Source organism: Salmo salar, chromosome ssa15 (genome assembly GCF_905237065.1).
Source record: "Salmo salar chromosome ssa15, Ssal_v3.1, whole genome shotgun sequence".
NCBI lineage: Eukaryota > Metazoa > Chordata > Actinopteri > Salmoniformes > Salmonidae > Salmo > Salmo salar.
The window spans coordinates 87,496,394-87,520,064 of NC_059456.1; the positions used below are offsets into that span (position 1 = coordinate 87,496,394).

The 23,671-nt window shown below is 40.3% G+C and overlaps 1 protein-coding gene across 3 annotated transcripts in view; it reads right to left on the reverse strand.

Moving 5' to 3' along the window:
- Positions 1–19: 19 nt before the first annotated feature.
- Positions 20–23,671, reverse strand: part of LOC106572475 (lysine-specific demethylase 5B-B) — a 35,982-nt gene continuing 12,330 nt past the window's right edge. For all 3 annotated transcript variants that reach the window (XM_014146695.2, XM_014146694.2, XM_014146693.2), the window contains exons 16-28: positions 22,973–23,154; positions 11,060–11,184; positions 10,720–10,870; positions 10,405–10,519; positions 9,891–10,246; positions 6,129–6,267; positions 5,799–5,978; positions 5,519–5,677; positions 4,883–5,332; positions 4,677–4,761; positions 4,260–4,465; positions 1,544–1,801; positions 20–1,285 (exon numbers count right to left, since the gene is read on the reverse strand). In XM_014146695.2, the coding sequence (XP_014002170.1) occupies positions 1,157–1,285; positions 1,544–1,801; positions 4,260–4,465; positions 4,677–4,761; positions 4,883–5,332; positions 5,519–5,677; positions 5,799–5,978; positions 6,129–6,267; positions 9,891–10,246; positions 10,405–10,519; positions 10,720–10,870; positions 11,060–11,184; positions 22,973–23,154 (2,535 nt within the window). In that variant the 3' untranslated portion in view covers positions 20–1,156. The remainder of the gene's footprint in view (positions 1,286–1,543; positions 1,802–4,259; positions 4,466–4,676; positions 4,762–4,882; positions 5,333–5,518; positions 5,678–5,798; positions 5,979–6,128; positions 6,268–9,890; positions 10,247–10,404; positions 10,520–10,719; positions 10,871–11,059; positions 11,185–22,972; positions 23,155–23,671) is intronic.

The window sequence follows — 23,671 nt, forward strand, 5'->3', positions numbered from 1 at the left end:
AAAATATGAAAACCATCCCTTTGCTATTAGAACAAAAATGTTTTTATTCCACAATATAAACTGCAATGTCAAACTACCCCTCTCCCTTCCTTCCCAAAATAACCCACCCAAGCACATATGTGGCAGTTGATACAGTTCCTCCTGTCTGCTACATTGCTAGTCCACAACTGTAACTTACCCTACAGCATATACACTTTGTTTCTGTACATCAAACCATTGCTAAAAGCACCAACACATAGTTCAGAGGAGACCAACCCATTGAAATCAATTCAGACAAACATTATTCCTCAGATAAATAAAACAGTCTACCAAAAATGTCTGAATAATTATATTATTCAGATGCATGTACTAAGCACTGGGTTTCCTGAAAAATACAGTTCTTTCTATTACATGATTTATTATTTTCTTTAAGGGGGAGGGTGAAGAAGGGGACCTTAACCCACATCCTCTGAGTCTCTGGTTTTGTATGCAAGGAAGTTCCATGTACAATATACTGTATTATAAACTGGGTAGTTTGGGTCCTGGATGCTGATTGGCTGAGAGCAGTGGTATATCAGACATAAAAACTGGGTGGTTCGAGCCCTGAATGCTGATTGGCTGAAAGCCGTGATATATCATACAATATACCACTGGTATGACACAAAATTACTTGTTTACTGTTCTAGCTAATTACGTTGGTAACCAGTTTATAATAGCAATAAGACACCTCAGGGGTTTGTGGTATATGGCCAATATACCACGGCTAAGAGCTGTATACAGGCATTCCACGTTGCGTCATGCATAAGAACAGTCCTTAACCATTGTATGTTGGCCATATACCACACCCCCTTTAATCTTTACAGGGTAACTTATTATTTGACTCCTTTGCGCCACCCAATGCAATGGAAACCCATGCAGCACACTGATCCACATTCTGTCACAACCACCAACAGATCAGAGAAAGAAAGAAAAATAGGTAAAATACAAAAAAGTAACCAAACAGTATAGTTCTGGACAACAACCCAATAAAGAGCAGATAGCACCGTTGTTACAAAGGGGATGGGGACAAGAAGGGCTAGGTTGGGGGGGGTATGAGGGCAGGGTCTGTGACACATCCTGACTTGTGTGACTGAGTTGCTAACGGAGTAAACTCCCCATCCAGTCTCTCCTCATTTCCTCAGCGACCATCGCTTATTGTGCAGTTGTCACACACATAGTCTTCTTTCTCAGCCAGCTCGGCTGTCACACCCACACAGACCTGGTGGAACCACTGGTTACAGCTGCCATCACACTGGACCCAGTCGACCTGAAATAAATCAAATGGCCAAATAAATCTCAGATAAAATCTAACCCAAGTGACATAAGTCAGACAAGGAACTGAACATTCAGTACATTTTACAATCTCTTCTACAAACAAACTGCTAGGGATTCTGTCCCCCTCTCCTTTATTTAAACACCAACACTCTACTAGTCAGTCAATAAGGTTGTCAGTTAAAGTATTGCTTATCTTATATTTTCTTATCATGTTATCTTGTCAGTGATTTTTCAAAAAAGTTAAAGTGACCTCATCTCCTTCAGGTTGCTGGCATCCCTCTGCTGGACACATCTCCTCTTCAGAGTCATCTGACTGGGAGAAGTCGGAGTGAGGAGACGAGGTCGTTGATGCCGCCTTGCGTTCCAGGTTCTTCTCTTTGTTCATTTTCTGTCTCTTGTTCTGGAGCTTCTTGGCCTTGTCCCTGCGCTCTGGCTCTACAGCCTCCCTCTCCAGGCGTCGCTTAGCCTTCTTCTCTGCTCCGTTCAGTACTTCCTTTATCAACCCATCCTGAAGAGATTAAAAACACCTCTTAAACTAAGTAAAATGGATTTCTTCTTTCCAATAGTGGTGATACCATCGTAACAGTAATAAACCAATACTTTTATAAGTCAATCATACAAATACATACAGTTGAAGTCTGAAGTGTACATATACCTTAGCCAAATACATTTCAACTCAGTTCCACAATTCCTGACATTTAATCCTAGTAAAAATTCTCTGTCTTAGGTCAGTTAGAATCACCACTTTATTTTAAGAATGTGAAATGTCAGAATAATAGTAGAGAGAATGATTTATTTCAGCTTTTATTTCTTTCATCACATTCCCAGTGGATCAGAAGTTCACATACACTCAATTAGTATTTGGTAGCATTGCTTTTAAATTGTTTAACTTGGGTCAAACGTTTTGGGTAGCATTCCACAAGCTTCCCACAATAGGTTGGGTAAATTTTGGCCCATTCCTCCTGACAGTGCTGGTGTAACTGAGTCAGGTTTGTAGGCCTCGTTGCGGGCACACGCTTTTTCAGTTCTGCCCACAAATGTTCTATAGGATTGAGGTCAGGGCTTTGTGATGGCCACTCCAATACCTTGACTTTGTTGTCCTTAAGCCATTTTGCCACAACTTTGGAAGTATGCTTGGGGGTAATTGTCCATTTGGAAGACCCATTTGCAACTAAGCTTTAACTTCCTGACTGATGTCTTGAGATGTTGCTTCAATATAACCACATCATTTTCCTGCCTCATGATGCCATCTATTTTGTGAAGTGCACCAGTCCCCCCTGCAGCAAAGCACCCCCACAACATGATGCTGCCACCCCCGTGCTTCACGGATGGGATGGTGTTCTTCGGCTTGCAAGCCTCCCCCTTTTCCCTTCAAGCATAACGATGGTCATTGACTTGTTTATTGTGTTATTGGCTTGTTTGTTGTTTATTCCATGTTATTCCATGTGTAACTCTGTGTTGTTGTCTGTGTTACACTGCTTTGCTTTATCTTGGCCAGATCGCAGTTGTAAATGAGAACTTGTTCTCAACTAGCCTACCTGGTTAAATAAAGGTTAAAAAAAAAAAAAAAAAAAAAGGGAATTATGGCCAAACAGTTCTACTTTTGTTTCATCAGACCAGAGGACATTTCTCCAAAAAGTACAATCTTTGTCCCCATGTGCAGTTGCAAACCGTAGCCTGACTTTTTTTATGGTGGTTTTGGAGCAGTGGCTTCTTCCTCGCTGAGCGGCCTTTCAGGTTGTGTTGATATAGGACTCGTTTTACTGTGGATATAGTGTGGAAGGACCACCAGAGGGCAGACTGGGGTCACAGATAGTAGCCCAACAAGGCATGTGAGACAAGGTAACCAGAGTCAATTAAGCACAGCTGACGGTACTAATGAGATATTCTCTTTCCCCTACAAGAGAGAGGAGGGAACCAGCAAGACGGGGGGAAGATAAACTATCTCTGGAGAATGGCTACGGGGAGAGAGAGGTGCTATCCATGAAGATCCATTAAGACGGTGACGAATATGTGATTGTTGTTATAGTTTAAAGATAATCGTAATGTGATCCTGTGTCATCTAAAGAAGAAGATGTATGTTGTTCCTTGGGAGATTCTCATTGACTGTGTTGGAGTGTTTATATTGTCAGAAATCTCTCAATAGACAACTGTGTTAAATCAAGAAAACCTACTCTGGACTCGTTTATTCCACCTTTTCGCTTTAGTGACACCAAATGACTTGGTCCGCTCACAATAGATACTTTTGTACCTGTTTCCTCCAGCATCTTCACATGGTCATTTGCTGTTGTTCTGGGATTGATTTGCACTTTTCGCACCAAAGTACCTTCATCTCTAGGAGACAGAATGTGTCTCCTTCCTGAGCGGTACATGACGGCTGCGTGGTCCCATGGTGTTTATACTTGCGTACTATTGTTTGTACAGATGAACGTGGTACCTTCAGGCGTTTGGAAATAGCTCCCAAGGATGAACCAGACTTGTGGAGGTCCACAATTTTTTTCTGAGGTCTTGGCTGATTTCTTTTCATTTCCCATGATGTCAAGCAAAGAGGCTCTGAGTTTGAAGGTAGGTCTTGAAATACATCCACAGGTACACCTCCAATTGACTCAAATTATGTCAATAAGCCTATCAGAAGCTTCTAAAGCCATGACCTCATTTTCTGCAATTTTCCATTCTGTTTAAAAAGGTACAGTCAACTTAGTGTATGTAAACTTCTGACTGACTGGAATTGTGATACAGTGAATTATAAGTGAAATAATCTGTCTATAAACAATTGTTGGAAAAATTACGTGTCATACACAAAGTAGATTTCCTAACCGACTTGCCAAAACTATAGTTTGTTAACAAGAAATTTGTGGAGTGGTTGAAAAACGAGTTTTAATGACTCCAACCTAAGTGTATGTAAACTTCCGACTTCAACTGTATAATTGAATTAAATGTATTTGATAGCAGGCATGCTCACAAACCTTTTGTGGAGAGCTTTTTCCCTGAGAGTTGCACTGCTTGAGTTTGTCACAGTCTGAGGGGTCGTCATCTTGCAGTGACGTGCGTTCGTTGGTGTGATGCGTCCTCAGGCCGTTCAGTAACACATGGTAGAGCTGTGTGATCTCTGGAAGAGACACCTGCAGCAGGAGCCCTTCCACCATCAGCTCCTCCAGCTCCACACTAAGATCTGCAGCAGCACAGCACACGCCAGGTTGTTCATGTAAAAGGTAATGTGTACAACCTACTGTAGATGCTTAAATAAATCAGTAGTCATCAGTAGAGTGCATTTCAAATACTAAATTAATTAGCTAATCAATGAAATAATGTTATCAAGAAGTCCAGTTGGTGATTTGAATTAAAAATGATTCTACAACACTGCTTTATACCACAGAACTGACCCTGCAGAGGAATGCATCTTTGCTCGGTGTAGAAGACCATCTGATCATGAGTTGTCCTGTTCCACTCTGGAGTTAAACACGTTGGCTGTATAAAAAAATATAACAATCTGGCCATTTAGCATTATAATTGTCTCTTCTTCAGAATCATATCACTTTAAAATGGATAGATTACTCTACAATTCAGAAGAGGGGTATGACTGACTGACCTTTCCATCCGGAGATGGTGGAGTTGCAAAGCTCTCCTCCAGGTCTGGTAGTCCACAGGAGGAAGAGACCTGTCGCGCACGCTGTTGCCAGCTGACTGTTCTCTCAACCAAATAGTGAAGTGCATCGCCTTCCGGCAGACGCACCTGGATACGCTGCAGCGATGCCAGCAAGGGCAGGACCTTGTCCAGGGAGGGCTTCTCAGAGCGTCGGCAGTGCGGGCACAGCCAGGCCTGGGCTGAACGGGAGTCTGAGGAAGCCCTCACACACACGCTGTGGAAGGCGTCCCGGCAGAGCTCACACTGTAACATTGCTCCCATGGGGGGATTCTGACACACACACACCTTCAGGCCCATGCAGTCTGCCGTGGGAAGGAGCTTGGACTCGTTAGCTGCCCGGAGAGAGGAGAGGGCCCCCATCTCCTGTAACCGCACCTCCCCAAGAGTTGCCAGCTGGTAAAGAAATGTAAAAACATTTTAATTCATATAATTTCATGTCCAACATGAATTGAGGTACAGTACATATCCAGTACTAGCGTACTAAAAAGAAGTAGAGAAGGAGAAGGTCCGCACTCTTTAAATTGACTAAAAAAGAAAATGTATATTAAGTTGAGAAATGGCCAGTGTAGGTGTACTTACAGCAGAAGCAGAGTCCTTGGTCTCTGAGAGGGCTTTTTCCACATCACTGAGACAGTCAAGCTTCACCATCTTCTTCTTGCTGTGCTGAGTGATGTCTTTAGCTTTTTTGGACTTCCTTTTCGGAGAACCTGCTTCAACTTCACATCTTGGACACAGAACCTGTGGACAAGAACAAATGATGAATTCTAGTGACTGCATTTCTGGGAAATAAACTGCTATATACTGTACATCAGTCATGGAACTTTCAGAGAGTGGTGCATTACAGCCATTAGAACATTACCTCAAGCAGAGTGAAGTGAGAGTTTTTCATGAGGAAAGTTTTAGCTGCAGACTCTTTCCAGGTCTGCACCTCCGCCACCAGGGACTCCAGCTGCTTTAGAGGGCCAAGCTGGACTGGGATGTCTTGTCCTCGAATAACCATATCAGAGAGGTTGTAAAACAATGGAATGGAATCTTCATCCTGAAAGAGTACACAGAATTCAAGTTTTCTATCCATAAAGTTGACACATTATAACATGTCAACCTGGAAGCATTGTTTCTATGAAAGTTACGTATAAAAAAATATTATTCAACTGACATCTGTGTGAAAACCTGTTGTATTATTCTGTACCTGAAGTGCCTCAGCTTCCTGAAGCCACTCTCTGGCCCTACTGATGGAGTCCTTCAGCATCAGACAATTGGGGAGGTAAGCAGGGATCCCAGCCACCTTCTCAGCTGTTTCAGAGAGGGCTTCTATAGAGAGGGGGGGCCTGGTGGAGTAGAAAACACAACAGTTAGGTCAGAAGACTGGTCAGTCACCAGCATAAGGGGGCCCAGTTTTCCAGCTGCCAGGAAGCCTAAAAATCATATTCATCAATCTGTATGGACTATGGAGACCTTTTCTCAGGTGTGTATTAATAATAAATATATGCATGTACTATCATGATCCTTTTTGGGGGCAATTCCTAAGACACTTCACTTGTTGGACAATATGTTTCTACTCACTCCATATTTTACAAAAGGTAAATTAAAGCTTCAAACTTTTGATAATTCTGATGTAAGCAGACATAACTGCTGTGATGGTTGTGAACCATGCAACCTTTTCCTCTGACCACTGATGGATCATTTAGTCTAAGTAGCTTCACATACAGGCAACTGACAAAATAAAGGAAACATTTGAGTAAATGAGAGACAAAGTATATTGAAAGCAGGTGCTTCCACACAGGTGTGGTTCCTGAGTTAAATAAGCAATTAACATCCCAGCATGCTTAGGGTCATGTACAAAAATGCCCAGTTGCCCATTATTTTGGCTACCATGGCTATAAGATACATCAGTGACTTTGAAAGAGGGGTCTCAAAGAAGCATAGGGGGTTTAAAGGGTGTGTGTGTGTGTGTGTGTGTCTCAGTCACCCAATTGAACACTTATAGGAGATTCTGAAGCTGCGTTTGAGACAACGTTTTCCACCACCATCAACAAAACATCAAATGATGGAATTTCTCATGGAAGAATAGCGTCACATCCCTCCAATAGAGGTCCAGACACTTGTAGAATCTCTGGCAAGGAGCATTGAAGCTGTTCTGGCGGCTCGTGGTGGCCCAACGCCCTATTAAGACAGTTGCTGTTGGTGTTTCCTTTATTTTGGCAGTTAACTACAGGTAGGCTATCTATACTGTCCCCTCGCAACCATGGTACACTTTGAAACCATTGCATAGGCTACATATACAGTTACCGTGATATGGGCTTTGCACAATTCTATAATAAAGAAAATGTTGAACATACTGATAATAAAATCATAAAGAAACAAAACTATCCAGCCATCCTTGATGAGATAGAGAGAACAGTACTTCTCACCATATTAAGTTCTAAAATGACATATTTTTTTTAATGAACTCTAGCTCTAGAAAGATGCAGACAATTAAACGGATAGTTCACCCAAATTACAAAATGACACTGATTTCCTTACCCTGTAAGCAGTCTATGGATAAGGTATGACAGCAACAGTTATAATTTAAACAACAAATCACGAAACATACTTGTCAATCACCAATTTTTCCTGACAATAACTTGAGATGTCCTGGAAAAAAACAATTACAAATTCCATTTCATTTTAGTTTATGAAAATGTGACGACGAGAAAAGAATTCCACGTAAGACTAATGGACATTTAATTTGACAAAGCTCCTTTTCATCCATTTTGTCCAATCCTAAACATGCATGGAGTATATTTCACGCAATCCTCTCATTGGCAGAATTGACATCTTTCAGTTGTGCAGTCTGAGCTGATCTGCCTGGCTCTCCCACACAGCTCCCAGGTCACTCATCAATCTTTTGAACTGATGCGAAGGCAGGACACTTCACTTGTAACTAACCTCAACTGGAATCAATGTTTACTCTCTTACATTCATGTAAGCTATTTTTTCTTTGATCACATCAGAAGCTATATTTTCTCCATGTGCGCTTTTATTCATCCGCGTTGCCGTTCTTGTGCCGCGGTCTGCAAATGCGAATTGCGGTTGCTTTTTTCCTACGGGAAAAACTAAAGCTATTTGTTGAATATTAGGAGTACAGTAATTCTCCCGTCATTTTTGTAAAGCTCAAATTCTCCCCTTTTCAAGGAAACCACTGTTATTTACCCCCCTTGAAAGTTATGATGGGGTTAAAAATCTGAGCTGTAAATTGTTAACCTCAGCCAAGGTTTTATAGCCTATATGGTTGATTATGGCTGTCATTGGTTATAATCTGGCACAATATCAATGTTGCCAGCTAAGGTATACGAGGGTATAGTAGGCCTACTTGGCCAAGGCTATCTGAATGTGCACAAGATGTAAGTTAGAGGTAGCCTAAATATTCAGAATTCATTATTTTATTTTTTTAAACGCACTGTGTGACAAAAATGGCTGTGACTAAAACTAGACTAAAATTGTCCAGTTTTAAACAACATAAAAAACTAACGAAGAATGAAATTACTAAAATGTGACTTAGACTAAAAGGTATTTTAAGACTATAACTAAGACTAAATCTCTGGACCTCCCCCCGGCCTGTACGGAGCAGCACCATCTTGTTAAAAATCCTGGGGATAACGCTGGAAACTAAACCAAAGGATGGATTGCTGTCATACTCTGTAAGCAGTCTATGGACAAGGTAAGGAAACCAATGTCTTTTTGTAATTTGGGTGAACTATCCCTTTAAAACTGGACTGAAAAAGACTCAAAGGTAAACCGTGGATATGTGGAGCGCACAGAATAGATGCACATTCCTTGGAGAGCCATGCCATTAAAAAAGCTGTTTGAAAACGCTGGTGACAGTGGTTATTAAAATGCACTGGATACCAATGGGATGAAGCAGAACTAGATATGCATGCTCACTTTTTGTAGATCTTGTTGAATATTCTAGCAGCAGCATTTTGCACTAGCTGGAATTAAAATGAAGCAAAATCAGGGACACTGACATAGTTCTGCTAATGTACAAATCAGTAATCTAGTCACCAATGCTAATGTTTGTACATTAGTTAAAGCAAAACCTCACTAGCTTTAATACAAGTGATATAACCACATGGCTCATTTTGTAGAGAAAGTTCAGTAATATTCAAGACCCAGAGTTGAATCTCTGTGTGAGGATCATTTTTGTAAATTCCCGGTCTAAATGATCCAGAATAACAAAAACCAGAAGATGACCTTAAACCATTTATATTTGTTTACCTTATAAGGTGCTACACATAGGATTTCTGTAGAATTTTTGCATTGTAATTTCAGAAGATGTCTATAGTATATCTGCCGCTATTAGTGGAATCATAGTGTTTCACAGTATTACCTATCCGCCAGTGTTGTGATAGGCTGTGATATTCGCCTATTGATTTCTCTGGCCAGAAAAAATATTGTTTTACAGATGTTTAAAGCTGGACCACCAGCTTAAAAAACAATATTTTTTGTTATTGAAAATAAATGTCACAGTGATCACAATAATTCCCTACACCATTCAGTGCTTGTTTTCTCACATGTACTTAAACTGAGCGAACAGTGTAGAATTTTAGCAACCAGGAAAAGAGCGATTTCCACTAGATAGCACAGCCAAAAAGTCAGAACAGCTTTCCCAGTTTGACAACAGATGCCACTCCGGCCAGAGAAATCAATAGGCGAATATCACAGCCTATCACAACACTGGCGGATAGGTAATACTGTGAAACACTACCATTACACTATTAGCGCAAGATATATTATGGAGATTTTCTGAAATTACAATGCAAACACTTTAAAATAAATCCTGTGTAGTACCTTTAACTACATTTAGGTCTCTTCTTTCAAATCAGATACACAACCCACCAAAAAAAAAACTGGAATCCCTGGTTTACAGATTACAGATGTAAAAGAGAAACCCTCAGTGTACGGCCCTCACCTGGCCTTGAGGAGGCTGCTGGTCTTGTCCTCCCAGTGTTCAGACACAGTTAGCAGCTCCTGCAGGCGAGCCATGGCCTTCTCCACAGAGGGGTGAGGGGTCAGACCCACGCCCTGGTCTATCAGCCTCCGCATGGTCTCCAGGGTCAGGGTGGAGTGCTGGGTGCTGGCCTGCTGCACCCCCTCTAGCCAGCGGGCTTGTGCCAGCCTCTCCCGTAGTAACGGAAGTTCAGGCAGCTCCACGTCAAAGTCAAAGCTAACGTCTAGAAGACTCTGGATATCTGCTGTACCGGTGGTCTCGTCTGCCAGGAGCTTCTCACTGTGTGTCTGGAAGTCTTCGATGCAATTCAAGAGCTCCTAAGAAAAATAGAACATAATTCAGATTCAGTTATGATCAAAAAAACGATTGAGATTTGTTTTATTCCAATATCCTCTGATCAATTGCTTTAAACAGAGGCCTCTGTTTTCTAATGGCTTCAATATCATGTTGGCATTGAGACACTGGCTTACAATACCTTTAATTTGGGGGCTTGGGGAAGGCTGCAGGGGAGGTTGTACAGTTGCCTGACAAATGACCTCAGCTCCTCCACAGTCAGCTGGCTCTGTGTCTTCCCTCCACCACAGCGATACCTGGGAGAGGCAATTATGACAAACCTTGAATCATATTCCAATATGCACATGTTTATACATCATTGGTGAGCAAATTAGAATAACACTGTTTATTGAGGAATACAATAAAGACACAAGCATAGTGGATCATGTTTGCGGCGAGGGAGGAAAATTAACCAGTGGTACTCCTCTTTCACTGGACTGTGGACTGTGTAAGTTACCTGGTCTGCCTTTTGCCGTTGAGTAGCTGCTGGGCAACTGAGGAGCATTTCTCTGCATCCTGTGTGACTAAACGGAGCTGACGCAGGAGGTCGTTGTCAGGGAACATCTTCAACTCTGATTTATTGATGAGCGAGCGGAAGACTGACAAGCCTGAGGAGAGACGGTCACAATAATTCATTACACAAGCACAGTGCTTTACAACGAGAAGGGTGTGAGGCCTAATTCACTACTAATTGCAGTCTCTGGGCCAGTTTCCAGGACCCATATTAAGCCTAATACGTCACTAAAAAGCACTGCTAATGGAGACAAGTACATAGACAAGGTGAATTCATCTCTCACTTTTTTTCTTGTCCAGTTTAGCCTCCAGAGTCTCTGTCACGTGGGAGGCCCACTCGTCATAGAACTCAGCTCGCTGCTTCACCGCGTTCATCATGGGGTACAGATCATCCAGTGTAAATCTATAACTGCAAGCAGAGAAAGGAAAAATAAATATCTGTGGAGATTGAAACCATATCAGTGTGGATAAGAGAACACTGCATATTTGAGGCATCGGACAAAACCAGAACCACATAAATGTCCTGCATAGAGTGGACGTGATTGCTTATTCTACATGTTTACATAATATATCATGTTTGCATTCCTATAATGTTCCCCCTGCTGAATGTGCCCCCTGGACTTCAGTGTGCAGTTGGTGTGAACAACAGAACAGGACACAGATGTCAGATCTTAATATGAGCCATTTCTCACAGGATGAAAATAATCCTGCAACAAGAGGATTTGAAAGGATATGTAATATTTAGAATCACCGCCAGGGGGCAGCTGGAAGCAGTGTTTGTAGGCTATACAATAACTTATACTGCAGGTCCACTGTGCATCAGTTCAATAAGCTTCATAAGCTATATGCAGGCTACTGTGCGTCTCGTGTGAATTCTTATATGGAATATAATAAATGGACAATATTTTTTTTTTGGGGGGGGGTTGATGTATTTTTTTTTAATCATTTGTTTTATATGTTCAAGGCAAGAATTAGACAAAATAGCTTAATGTTTATTTTAGCACCTGTGTGGTCCAGTGGGTACAGCAGCTGACAACAGCACACATGTCAGAGAAGGCATGAGTTTGAATCTGGCCCACTACTGACCTTTGAATTTTTTGAGAAACTAGTACTTCTCTAGTTACTCTCTGTGGGCTGTACCTGTACTCATACTCAAGTAATTTCTGAAGGAAGTAACTTACTTTTTACTCCTTTACATTTGACCAAATCACTAAAGTTACATACATTTATATTATTATATTGTCTCGGTGTCGGGTGAGCAACCTAACCAAAACATATTTTTTAATTAACACCCCCCCCCCCCCCCACACACACACACACACAAATCAATACTATTGGTTCCCCTTTACGTCTGTGGCGGTCATGAAATTTTGTCAGATGGTTATTGTCATGCAAAACAATGGTAATTGACCATTAATTAACACACACATTTAGCATCTCCAGGCCTCCATGCATACAAGTTGCATTCAAGCCGCTGATGCCAGCCTTTGGAACATCTACATTTTTAAAAGTCTAATAAATCCAGGGAATATAGCCCACACCATCACAATAAATCCATGTAATACAGCCCACACCGTCACAATAAATCCATGTAATACAGCCCACACCGTCACAATAAATCCATGTAATACAGCCCACACCATCACAATAAATCCATGTAATACAGCCCACACCATCACAATAAATCCATGTAATACAGCCCACACCATCACAATAAATCCATGTAATACAGCCCACACCGTCACAATAAATCCATGTAATACAGCCCACACCATCACAATAAATCCATGTAATACAGCCCACACCATCACAATAAATCCATGTAATACAGCCTACACCATCACAATAAATCCATTATATATTTTAGGAAGGTATAAAGAAACATTTTGTATTTCAGAAGAACAGAATATGAGTTGGCCAAATGCATGTTTTCTGGCTATGCACCATGCCATAGGCTTGTTCATTTAGCTGACAAGATATGCTTATTAGTCCCCATGCCCTTATTTTAAATGATTTTATAGTAAGAAAAATTCTTCAGCCAAAGGTAATGTCAGCCTATTAATTATGGAAGAAACAAAGTACAAAAGACATTAAATATTATTTTTTTTAAATGTTTCTTCCGTCTGTAATATGGGGTAGGCTATGTATTGTATAATTCAAGGACTTAAGTACTTTTTCAAGGGCTAATATTTATTTTCAAGGACCATCAATTTGTAATAGTTCCTATTATACAATTGTTTCTAGTCGCCACCAGATGGCAGTATATCGCCATCACTACCTTACAAGTTCTATTCAATAATACTGAACATGTTTACATACACAGACCTGCCAACTCTGTCCAACCAGACGTGCGAGGCAAATTGGAGATTCAACTCTGGTGTTTCAGCTTATGTAAAGGTGCCTATTGTATTTCTTTGCAGCGCATACATCATTTCTAAATTGACAAAATCTCAAATTTTGTGAAAAGGTATTTTAGAAGCATTGCCTCTATAGCCAATACCGGACACTCATACATTCTTCATCGCGCAGTCTTCTAAACTCCCAACTCCATTTAATGACAAGATTTTTTATTTATTTTTGATTATACTTTTGTAATGCTTTTTGTGAAGTGGATCATAATACAGTTACAATCTATCAGGTTGCGTGATCCTCGTAATGTTACATGGAAAATACAACTAATGGGACGGAAAATTAAATGTATATCACACTCGCACAAATGCGACCAGTTATTTTTCGTATTTGCATTTCAACTGCTGGCACTTTGGAGCCCACTGAATGTCCATCTTATGTTCGCTAACGTTAGCTTGAAACAATTGGTGTTTACCTTTCCACAACACACGGAGTCGAAAAGGGATTTGTCCAGGTGTTTACGTACAGCTGACAGTCGGCAAACAGCATCACAACAAACACGAGGGGCAGACACCGGGTAGCTACGGCGAATAATGGTGTATAATTATCCATGTCCGTTGACACAAACTCCGTACATGTCTGTGTGTTGCAACTCGAGAATGGATGGTAGATTTACTCAGTGGATTTATTTTGTATTAAAATATCAGGCCCTATTTATTTCTACGTACTTTTAACTCGGAACTCGTACCTGCGTACATGGACAGAGAATTGCGTAGATGGTACGCAAAATGCGTGCATGTTGGCAGGTCTGCAAACATGATTACTACAGCATCATCAGTACTACACACATTTTCTATTCACATTACTACACAATTCCCACTGAATGACTGTATTGTATTTTTATTGGGCATTTGGTAATCTACTACTTAATTAACAGCTACGAAAAAGCGCTTTGCTTCCGACTGGCAGCTTTAATGTCTCAGGTTGGGAGAAGGGCGAGTAGGCTGCGTGAGGAAAACTGAACGTGAACGGCCACCAGAATGGCAGGAGCACGGCTGCCGCTTGATCAAGTGGAATATCGCAGGCGCCCATTGAATGAGACAAAAAAGCTCTGGGGAGAAAAGGTCAGTGTAGAACTGGCGCCAGCGCAGGATGCAGCGCTGTCTATTTTCAGGGCTGATTTACCCATGCTCGAAATGTCAAAGTTTGGCACATTTTTTCCAGTGATGTAGTGGTAAAAAATGTTTGGGGTAAACTATATGTAACCGATGTGAAATGGCTAGTTAGTTAGCGCTGGTGCGCTCTAATTGCGTTTCAATCAGTGACGTCACTCGCTCTGAGACTTGAAGTAGTGTTTCCCCTTGCGTTGCAAGGGCCGCAGCTTTTGTGGCGCGATGGGTAACGATGCTTCGTGGGTGTCAGTTGTTGATGTGTGCAAGGGTCCCTGGTTCGAGCCCGGGTTGGGGCGAAGAGAGGGACGGAACCTACAGTTACATATACTGAACAAAAATATAAAAAGCAACATGTAAAGTGTTGGTCCCATGTTTCATGAGCTCAAATAAAAGATCCCAGAAAATGTTCCATAGGCACAAAAGATAAGCTTGAATCTACATTTTTGCTATCGATGTGACGTTTGGCGGCGCCTAATCAGTCAGTTCTGTACCTGCCTGGCTGAGTGGTAGTGTGGGTGGAATGAGGTCGCTCGCCTGGAAACCACAGCGCGAAACGTGAGGAAATTAAACTCAGCAGTCTGCCTGAAAATTACATATGTTATCATTTTCTGTCCTCTCATTTTAATATAAGTACTTGTCAAGTACCAACGAGAAAACGTTTGATTAAGGTATTCCAGTAGTTAAATTTCAGAGTGCCAAATTCAAATACTTCAAGCACCTTGTGCGAACCCTGCATATGGTGTTTTGAATTAATCGTCACCCTAGAAAGTGCTGTCCATTTAGTTGTTAGGATTTGAAACATCCACAACTACAATGTTTTGCACTCAGATTCAAATGGTTGTTGAACTTTTTCAAATTGATCAATCAAAGTGAGGTGAGTTTTAAAAGCAAGATACTGTTTTGATGATAAGTGTTTGATGTGATTGAATTTTCATTGATGTCAAAGTGGTTATTGGGACAATGGAGCCCTACCAGGCCATTGGCGAGTTGGGTACTATGTACATAGCTCACAAATTAGCAAGTCATAACTTGGTTGGTACAGGCTAGCACTTTAGCGGTGGAGCTCGAATGATTGCTCTTCGTCTCATGGAAATAGTTGCCGTGTTTAGCTGTATTATAGTCAGCTAACTAGTTGGTTGTTTTGTCTTATTTCTACCAATGTAATTCATATGGAAACGGCCCAAGCTGCTTGCTTTAGCTAGCTAGTTAGTCTGTCAGGCAAGAAAACTTGTGTGTGTAGCGGTAAATTTGGGCTGCGCTCACAAGCGTCAACCTCAGCTGTCACTTTCCCTAGCTAGCCACACAGACAACCAGCTAACTAGCCACCGAAATGAAGGCTGGAGTAATGCGTTTGTCTGTTGGACTTAAGTTATGGGTTGTCATGTTTTGCTAGGTGCATATATTAATAGGCTATACATTGCCTCGTTTTCCTATTATCTGTCGTGATAGGGTAGTAGATGCCCGCGCAGTGGAGCTCATACGATGAGTTGGATATTTGTTTACATAGCCAGCTAACAAGTTGCTTGTTTTGTTTTGTCCTGTTTCTAACAATGCAATTCATTTGGAAACTTTCCTTGCTTTGTAACTAATCAGCTAACATTAGCAAACTCTGTCAGGCAAGACAGCAAGAGTTGATTGGGAGGGAGAGGGTGTGTGGGGAATGGGAGGCGTGTAACTATCACACAATTTATGGAAACTCAGTATTAGGACTAGTGTGTGTATGGTTGAGAAAAAGAAAGAGCGACAGTGTGAGAGAATGTTCCTGACTACAATTGCATCCTATTTGTTACAACTCTCCCTCTGTTACTCTAGGTCAGTGAAAGCGAAGGAAGTTGTGGAGAGAGTCAGATGTCAGCAGCAAAAGGCAGGGAGGAAGAGTGATTAGAGGGAGAGAGGAAGAGGAGAGTGAAGGAAGAGGGGAGCCTACATTTATTTCCATGATGTGTGTCTGCCCCAAGTCCCACCATTCACCCGTGTACCACAGAGCCTGGGCCTAAAATGACAGTGGCAGGGGTTTTGGAGTGGTTTTTAAAAGTGGTAGGAACTTATGTTTCAGAGCTTGTCATGGATTACAACAAGAATATGGGCAGGGTTGACCATCTTGACTAACTGAGGAGCTATTACAATGTCGGACACAGGCAGAAAAATGGTGGAAGTAAGCGTTTTGGGGAATGCTCAACATCACCATCATAAATGCGTACATTGTGTGGGGGACCCTGCAAAGGCCCCTTCCCAGAAACCACAGGCCCTGGTCTCTGAAGGCATTCCAAATGCAGCTTGTGCATTCACTTTGTGATATGGCTACAGTGGCAGGAAGAGGGGAGCCAAGAGTGTGGTACCAGGGTGTGTGGACTGAGTTGTAACTAATTTGAAAGCAGGTGAAGTTTGAAGGGAGCAAGAGCTGGTGTGTGGTGTGCATCCGGAGTGGACGCAGGACAAAGAGTGGAATATGTGTAGAAACCTCCTTTGGGTGTTCTGTGCCACCTTGCAAGATGGGGCTGTGCTTCCAGAAGCTCCATGACATGTTGAGGGCTAAATTCAAAACACTAAAGTAAGTGTGAACTGAATTTGTCCTAAAAATATTTTGTCTCTGAACAGTTAGTGTTTTGTATCTTCTCTATTTATCTGACTGTAATAATACTGGTTGCTTTCACTGAATTGTCAAAGTAGGCTACTATTTCTACATCATGTCAGGCCTGGTCTGTACTAAATCTTATTGAGGTTACCTACATTTTGGAATAGTTGTTTGCATTTTTACATTGTTACAGAGGTCAATCAAAATAGCCTAATTTGTGTGGGTTTTGAAATACTTTCTGAATATTGTCCTCTGGTCACATTTTGCATAATTGTTTTTATATGTAAATAATATCTATAGGTATATTATACTTGGTACATTGAGTAATTTAGTCAAAAGTACAACAATTTAAATACTCCAGGGTTTTTCGTTGTGTTGAGTGTTACATTTGAGTGTCTTTACACAATGGCAGAAATCAAATTGTATATTTGTCACATACACATGGTTTGCAGATGTTAATGCAAGAGTAGCAAAATGCTTGCGCTTCTGGTTCCAACAGTGCAGTAATATCTAACAAGTAACCTAACAATTCCAAAGGACAAATCTTTTTTTACAGCTTTTTTGCTACATATACATTTATGGTAATTTTATATAAAGTAGTCACATAATACATTACCAAACATAAGCTCTTTAATCCCAACCCTCAGCCACTCTCAGCCCATCCCACCCATCACCATAGACTACGCTCATTTGCTTTCCATGTCCCATATTTTTCAATTGATATTTTACAAAATGTTTGAACCCTTATAAAGCGTATATTATCCATAGATTGCGAGCTAAAGATGAAAACCTTTCCTATGAGTATTATATTAGACTGGCTTTACAAATAGCAGTATTGGGCAATTTGGAAGGTTAATTTTAATTGCATGTTGTGATTTTTTAACCATTCCTGAACCTGTGACCAGAAACAAGCTACATGGATAACTTACTCTGGTATTGCCCCTATTGATTATGTCTCTTCACAGCAAAATCTACAGAGCTGAGATTGTTGTATGACATACATACATACATACATACATACATACATACATACATACATACATACATACATACATACATACATACATACATACATACATACATACATACATACATACATACATACATACAGCATTCTGTTGGTGGCAAGAATTGTATATCATTTAAAAATGGAAAAACTCAGTGTTGAATCAAGTGTAGTTTTTTGTACCAGTTCATAAACCATATGCCATGGAATTGGTACGTCGAATTGCTCCTCCCACTTATTTTGCAACCTATATGGAGCAGCTGTCAACATTTTTGTCCTCAGATGAAATGGTATTTTTCTATTTATGCCAGTTCCTTTCAGCCAATTTGTATCTTCAATGTGGCAGGCAAACAAGTTCCCTACCTTATCCCTTTTCCACTTGCCTCCTCCATTTTTGTGGTAGTGCTGCAATCAGTTGGTTGTAAAATTGGATTGAGCAAATATTCCCATATATTTGATAACTGCATGTGACATCTCCATTTCTATTCATAATATTATTAAACAAATACATTTTTAAAATTTTCTCCCTAAAAAATGTTTTGTTAAATCAGTATATTTGAATTGAACCATAACATTTGTTCTCTTTTCTGGAGGATAAAACTGAAATTGTAACCAGCTCTGTATGGCTTGTTTAAGGACGATACTTTAAACAAATTTCATTTTCAATTAGTTGGAAATGAGATGTTGTAATCTGTATAAAGGCAAAAAGTCAATGTATGAACAAAGGATGAGGCTTTCTTAGTCTACTGGAGAACCATTTTGGGTTTAAGTATAACTTATGTATGACTGAAGATTTTAAGTGAGAGGTTTAAATCTAATATTTAATCATTTTAGCCCCCCCAAACTCATTCATTATATAAATAGGCATGTTTAATTTTGTCTGGCTTAGCATTACAAATAAAATATATTTTGCTCATATGATTTAAAAAGAATTTAAAAAAAAGAGTCATCTGGAGTAGGCAGTGCCATTAGTAAGTAAGTAAACTGTGATAGGATCAGAAAGTTCATCAATGTGAAGTATTTACCTCTCCATGGTTGCAGAATCTTATTTATTTTTGCTAACTTTCTATTGAAATTGATTGTGGTAAGTTCATTTATATTTTTTGTGATGTGAATACCAAGTATGTCTACTTCACCATCCACCCATTTTATTGGTAAACTACAAGGTAGGGAAAAACATGTTTAACAATCCAATACGTAATATGGTACACTTGTCATAATTAAGTTTTAATCCAGAAAGGCTAGCAAAGTAATCAAGATCTTCAATGAGACTGTGCAGGGATCCAGATTACGGACTTAAGAAAAAACTAGAATCATTGGCATACATTGACACTGTTGTTTCTAACCCCTTGATGTTTGGTTGGATCTAATTTTAATAGCTAGCATTTCAATGGCCATAATAAATAGATATGGAGACAATGGACAGCCTTGTTTTATTCCTCTTAAAAAGCTCAATACTTTCTGAGAATTACCCATTATTTACATCTGGGGTTGCGCTACATAACTTTAACCCATTGTATAAGAGATTCACCAAAATTAAAGTAATCCAGGCATATATATATAACATTCTAGTTGTACTTTATCAAACACCTTTTCAAAATCTGCTATGAAGACCAGGCCTGGTATGTTCAATGTTTCATAATGTTCAATTGTTTCAAGTAATTGTGGTATATTATCCCCAGCACTTGTTAGTGGGCCGCGACGGTGGCACTTATCCTCAAAGCGGGCAAAGGTCTTTAGTTTGTCTGGAAGCATGACGTCGGTGTCCGTGACGTGTCTGGTTTTCTTTTTGTAGTCTGATTTCCTGTAGACCCTGCCACATATGTCTTGTGTCTGAGCTGTTGAATTGCGACATCTTTGTCCCTGCACCGGCATTTCGCTTGTTTGATTGCCTTGCGAAGGGATTAACTACACTGTTTATATTCAGCTATTTTCCCAGACTTCTTAACATGGTTAAATGCGGTGGTTTGCGCGGTGCCGCCATCATCCACGGTTTCTGGTTAGGGTACATTTTAATAGTCACAGTGGGTATAACATCGCCAATGCACTTCCTTATAAATTCACTCACCGAGACAGCATATAGGTCCATGTTATTCTCTGAGGCTGACCGGAACACATCCCAGTCCGCGTGATCAAAACAATCTTGAAGCGTGGATTCCGATTGGTCAGAACAGCGTTGAATGGTTCTCGTCACTAGTACATCCTGTTTTAGTTTCTGCCTATAAGACGGTAGGAGCAAGATGGCGTCGTGGTCATGATTTGCCGAAGGGAGGGCTTTGTATGCATCGCGGAAGTTAGAGTAGCAGTGGTCGAGTGTATTACCCCCGCGCATGGTGCAATCAATATGCTGATAGAATTTAGATAGCCTTGTTCTCAAATTTGCCTTGTTAAAATGAATGTGGCGTCATATTAAAGAAGAGCCCTTTAAAACTAAGTTAAATTGTCATTTGTTTTTTGCTATGTCTGTTTGAAATGTGTGAGAAAATTAGCTTCCATCTTAAATGATCAGTAATCTACAGCAGAATTCTATTGGGGTCTAAAGAGTTAAAGGACAAAATATTTAAGTGCCTTTGAACGGGGTATGGTAGTAGATGCCAGGCACTCCGTTTTGTGTCAAGAACTGTAACGCTGCTGGGTTTTTCCATGCTCAACAGTTTCCCGTGTGTATCAAGAATGGTCCACCACCCAAAGGACATCCAGCCAACTTGACACAACTGTGAGAAGCATTAGAGTCAAAATGGGCCGCTTTCGACACTTTGTAGATATTAGGAAGGTGTTCTTAATGTTTTGTACACTGTATATTTCTGGAGTAAGATAAGTATTTCTAAGATATAATTCTGCTGTTGAAATTGTGTTTTGAGGACAAGTGCAAATCAAATAACTAGGTAGCTAACTAGGTAGTTAGTTTTGGCTAACCCAGAATCTGACAGAAAAAGTTGTCCATTTTTAGCTCCACATATGCCTTCTTGTTGGCTAACTAGCCACCTTGTCATTGGCATAAAGAGTGAACAGATTAATCAGATGTGTGGCAATAGTTTACTAGCTTTCACATTCGGTTGCAACTAGATAAACTGGTTAAGCTAGCTGCTGTGTCAACCATGTAGCTAGCTAACATTACCTATATCAACAGGTCAGTCCACCGCAGCATCCTCCCACGCATTGCTCTCTCCCACTCTCTGTGTGTGTGTGTGTGTGTGTGTCTAAATGTCAGTATTTTTATGACCATGTCTATAAGCACCTCAGCGTATCATCTCTAAGTTTTTTGTGCCATTTACTAGAAAAATGTATTTCTATTTACAGCTTGTAGCAGCCCAACTGAGGGGGTGGAGAATGGGCAAGCCAAGAAAATAAAATCCCCTTCAATGTGGAAAGGAGAGGTTCTGAAAAGGAGGGTGGAGGGTAATTCCGCTTGTCGAAGGGACACAGCTTGTCCAAAATTGACTTTTTGTAGCAGGTTAAAAGAAGTAGATTAGGGTTTGGAAAAGGGTTAGCTAAAATGCAAAAAAATAAAATAAAAACGTATCAATTTAATTCCATGGTGAAATATGTCTGATTTGCATACTAGTAATATGATTGATAATGACATTGCAATATTGATTGTTTGACTTACCTGTTCATTGAGTGAAAAATTAAACATCCCACTTGGTGTAAATCTTTAGTATGCATTCACCATCACATATACTTGACATGATAGTACATTTTCATTAATGCAATTGAAAATGTAAAAGTATTCCAATGTCTCGAGTACCATATACCTTTAAGAAATTGTACACATTGATAGATTAAGTCAACATTGAATGACCGTAATTGAAACTTTATAGCCTACGGACTTTGTTTGATGTCAGTCTTCATTGACCACTGACATACCTGTGCTGGGGGACTTCTGCAAGATGGTGCTGTCAGGCTTTCATAAATGAATGTCAAATCAATTGCACCAAGTTGTTGTCCTTTTTTTTTTTTTGCAGTCACAATTTACCATAAGCTGTACATTTTTTTACCAAACTCAATTTGTAACTAGTAGTTCTCTGACCGGATACATTTTTACTCTTACTTGAGTAGTTTAAGGCGGCTAAATTTACTTGAGTAAATTACAATCTAAGTAACAGTACTTTTACTTAAGTACAGATTTTCAGTACTCTACCCACCACTGCAAATTATACATAGCCTAACTATAAAACGTGGGCGAGCATTAACACTGGAGGAAAGTATCATTCTACAGTAGGCCTACGTCTGTCAACCAACTGATGGCCCAAATCAGCTCATCAATTTAGCCATTATCGGTTCTCTCACCTTTCATTATGTGACTTATTGGTAGGCTAAATGTTGCCTACAAATAACAAGGGGCCTATTGCAACCAATTGATGTCGCTAGATTATTGCCAACTGATGGTTTAATGAGACATCTGTGCCAAATTCACCCGCACAGCTGATCTCAATTGCAACCATCATTACCTCTCTCTAAGATGCCAGTGTTACCTTAGTCGGATCTGTAAATAATGACGAGATGCTCATGTCTCCGCCCTAACAATGCTAGTCGTCCAAAAGGCTGGAAGGCAGGCAACATGCTTTTGAACAGACTAAGGGTGATCTATTTGACACACATTCTGTACAATATAAATAAAATATTTCCCTGTTTATCATTGCTAATTTGTGGCAATTTATCTGATACTTTGTATGAATTGAACTCAATTTCATTCGTAATCTTAAAATACAATTGTCTAGTGTATGTCATAGATATTGGTCTCCACTAGGCTGTGTTATTAAGCTATATAAAATGACAGTTGTTGATGTGTATGGCTGCATTTCAGATAAATGTTTGCAGATTTGAATGTTGCAGTAATAGGACTTAGGCCTATAGCATTTAAGGGAGCGAGAAAGGACATTATTTTAAGACAGCGAGCCCTGATCCCAATGATTTGACTGCCCCCGCATGGAGAGAACGAGAACTGCTCATTTTTTGCCAATCACGAGGTTCATTTGAATTTCCCAATGCAGCAGGAAAATAATCCGCAACAAAAGAGTGCTCAAGTAAAGATCTGACATCTGTAGATGGCATAGACGGTATATCGGTGGACAGGACTGAGGACATGACTCACTTCAGTGTGTAGTTGGTGAGGGGGCAGGAGCAGAGGTCCTGGATGTGGTGGAGACAGACCAGCCGGCCAGGGCTGCAGGGGCAGGTGATGGCAGACAGGTAACATGTGGTCCTACACTTCGCACACTGCCGCTCGTCATCCTGCAGGAGATTGTATTCCGCCTGCTCGCAATGCTTCACCCCCTTCGGGAGAAATACAAAAACACAACCATGTTATAAATGGAGACCCCAGAGAGACTGTATTGATGTCCGCATTTACAGACAGTTCTCCTTAACTCAAGTCAACAATGTCCCATTAGTGTTTGATATTCCTGTAAATTCATACATCAAAACAGTGTTCTACTGTTTAGGTCTGATTCCTCTGCCTATTAACATCAATATATTGTGATCTGGAAAATACAAATATAAAGCAATGACATATTCCTCTAAGAATGTCTTCTTTTTGAGACTGACTTAGAGAAAAGTCAAATGTATTTTGATATACAGTTGAAGTCGGAAGTTTACATACACCTTAGCCAAATACATTTAAACTCAGTTTCACAATTCCTGACATTTAATCCTAGTCAAAATTCCCTGTCTTAGGTCAGTTAGGATCACCACTTTATTTTAAGAATGTGAATGTCAGAATAATAGTAGAGAGAATTATTTATTTCAGCTTTTATTTCTTTCATCACATTACCAGCGGGTCAGAAGTTTACAT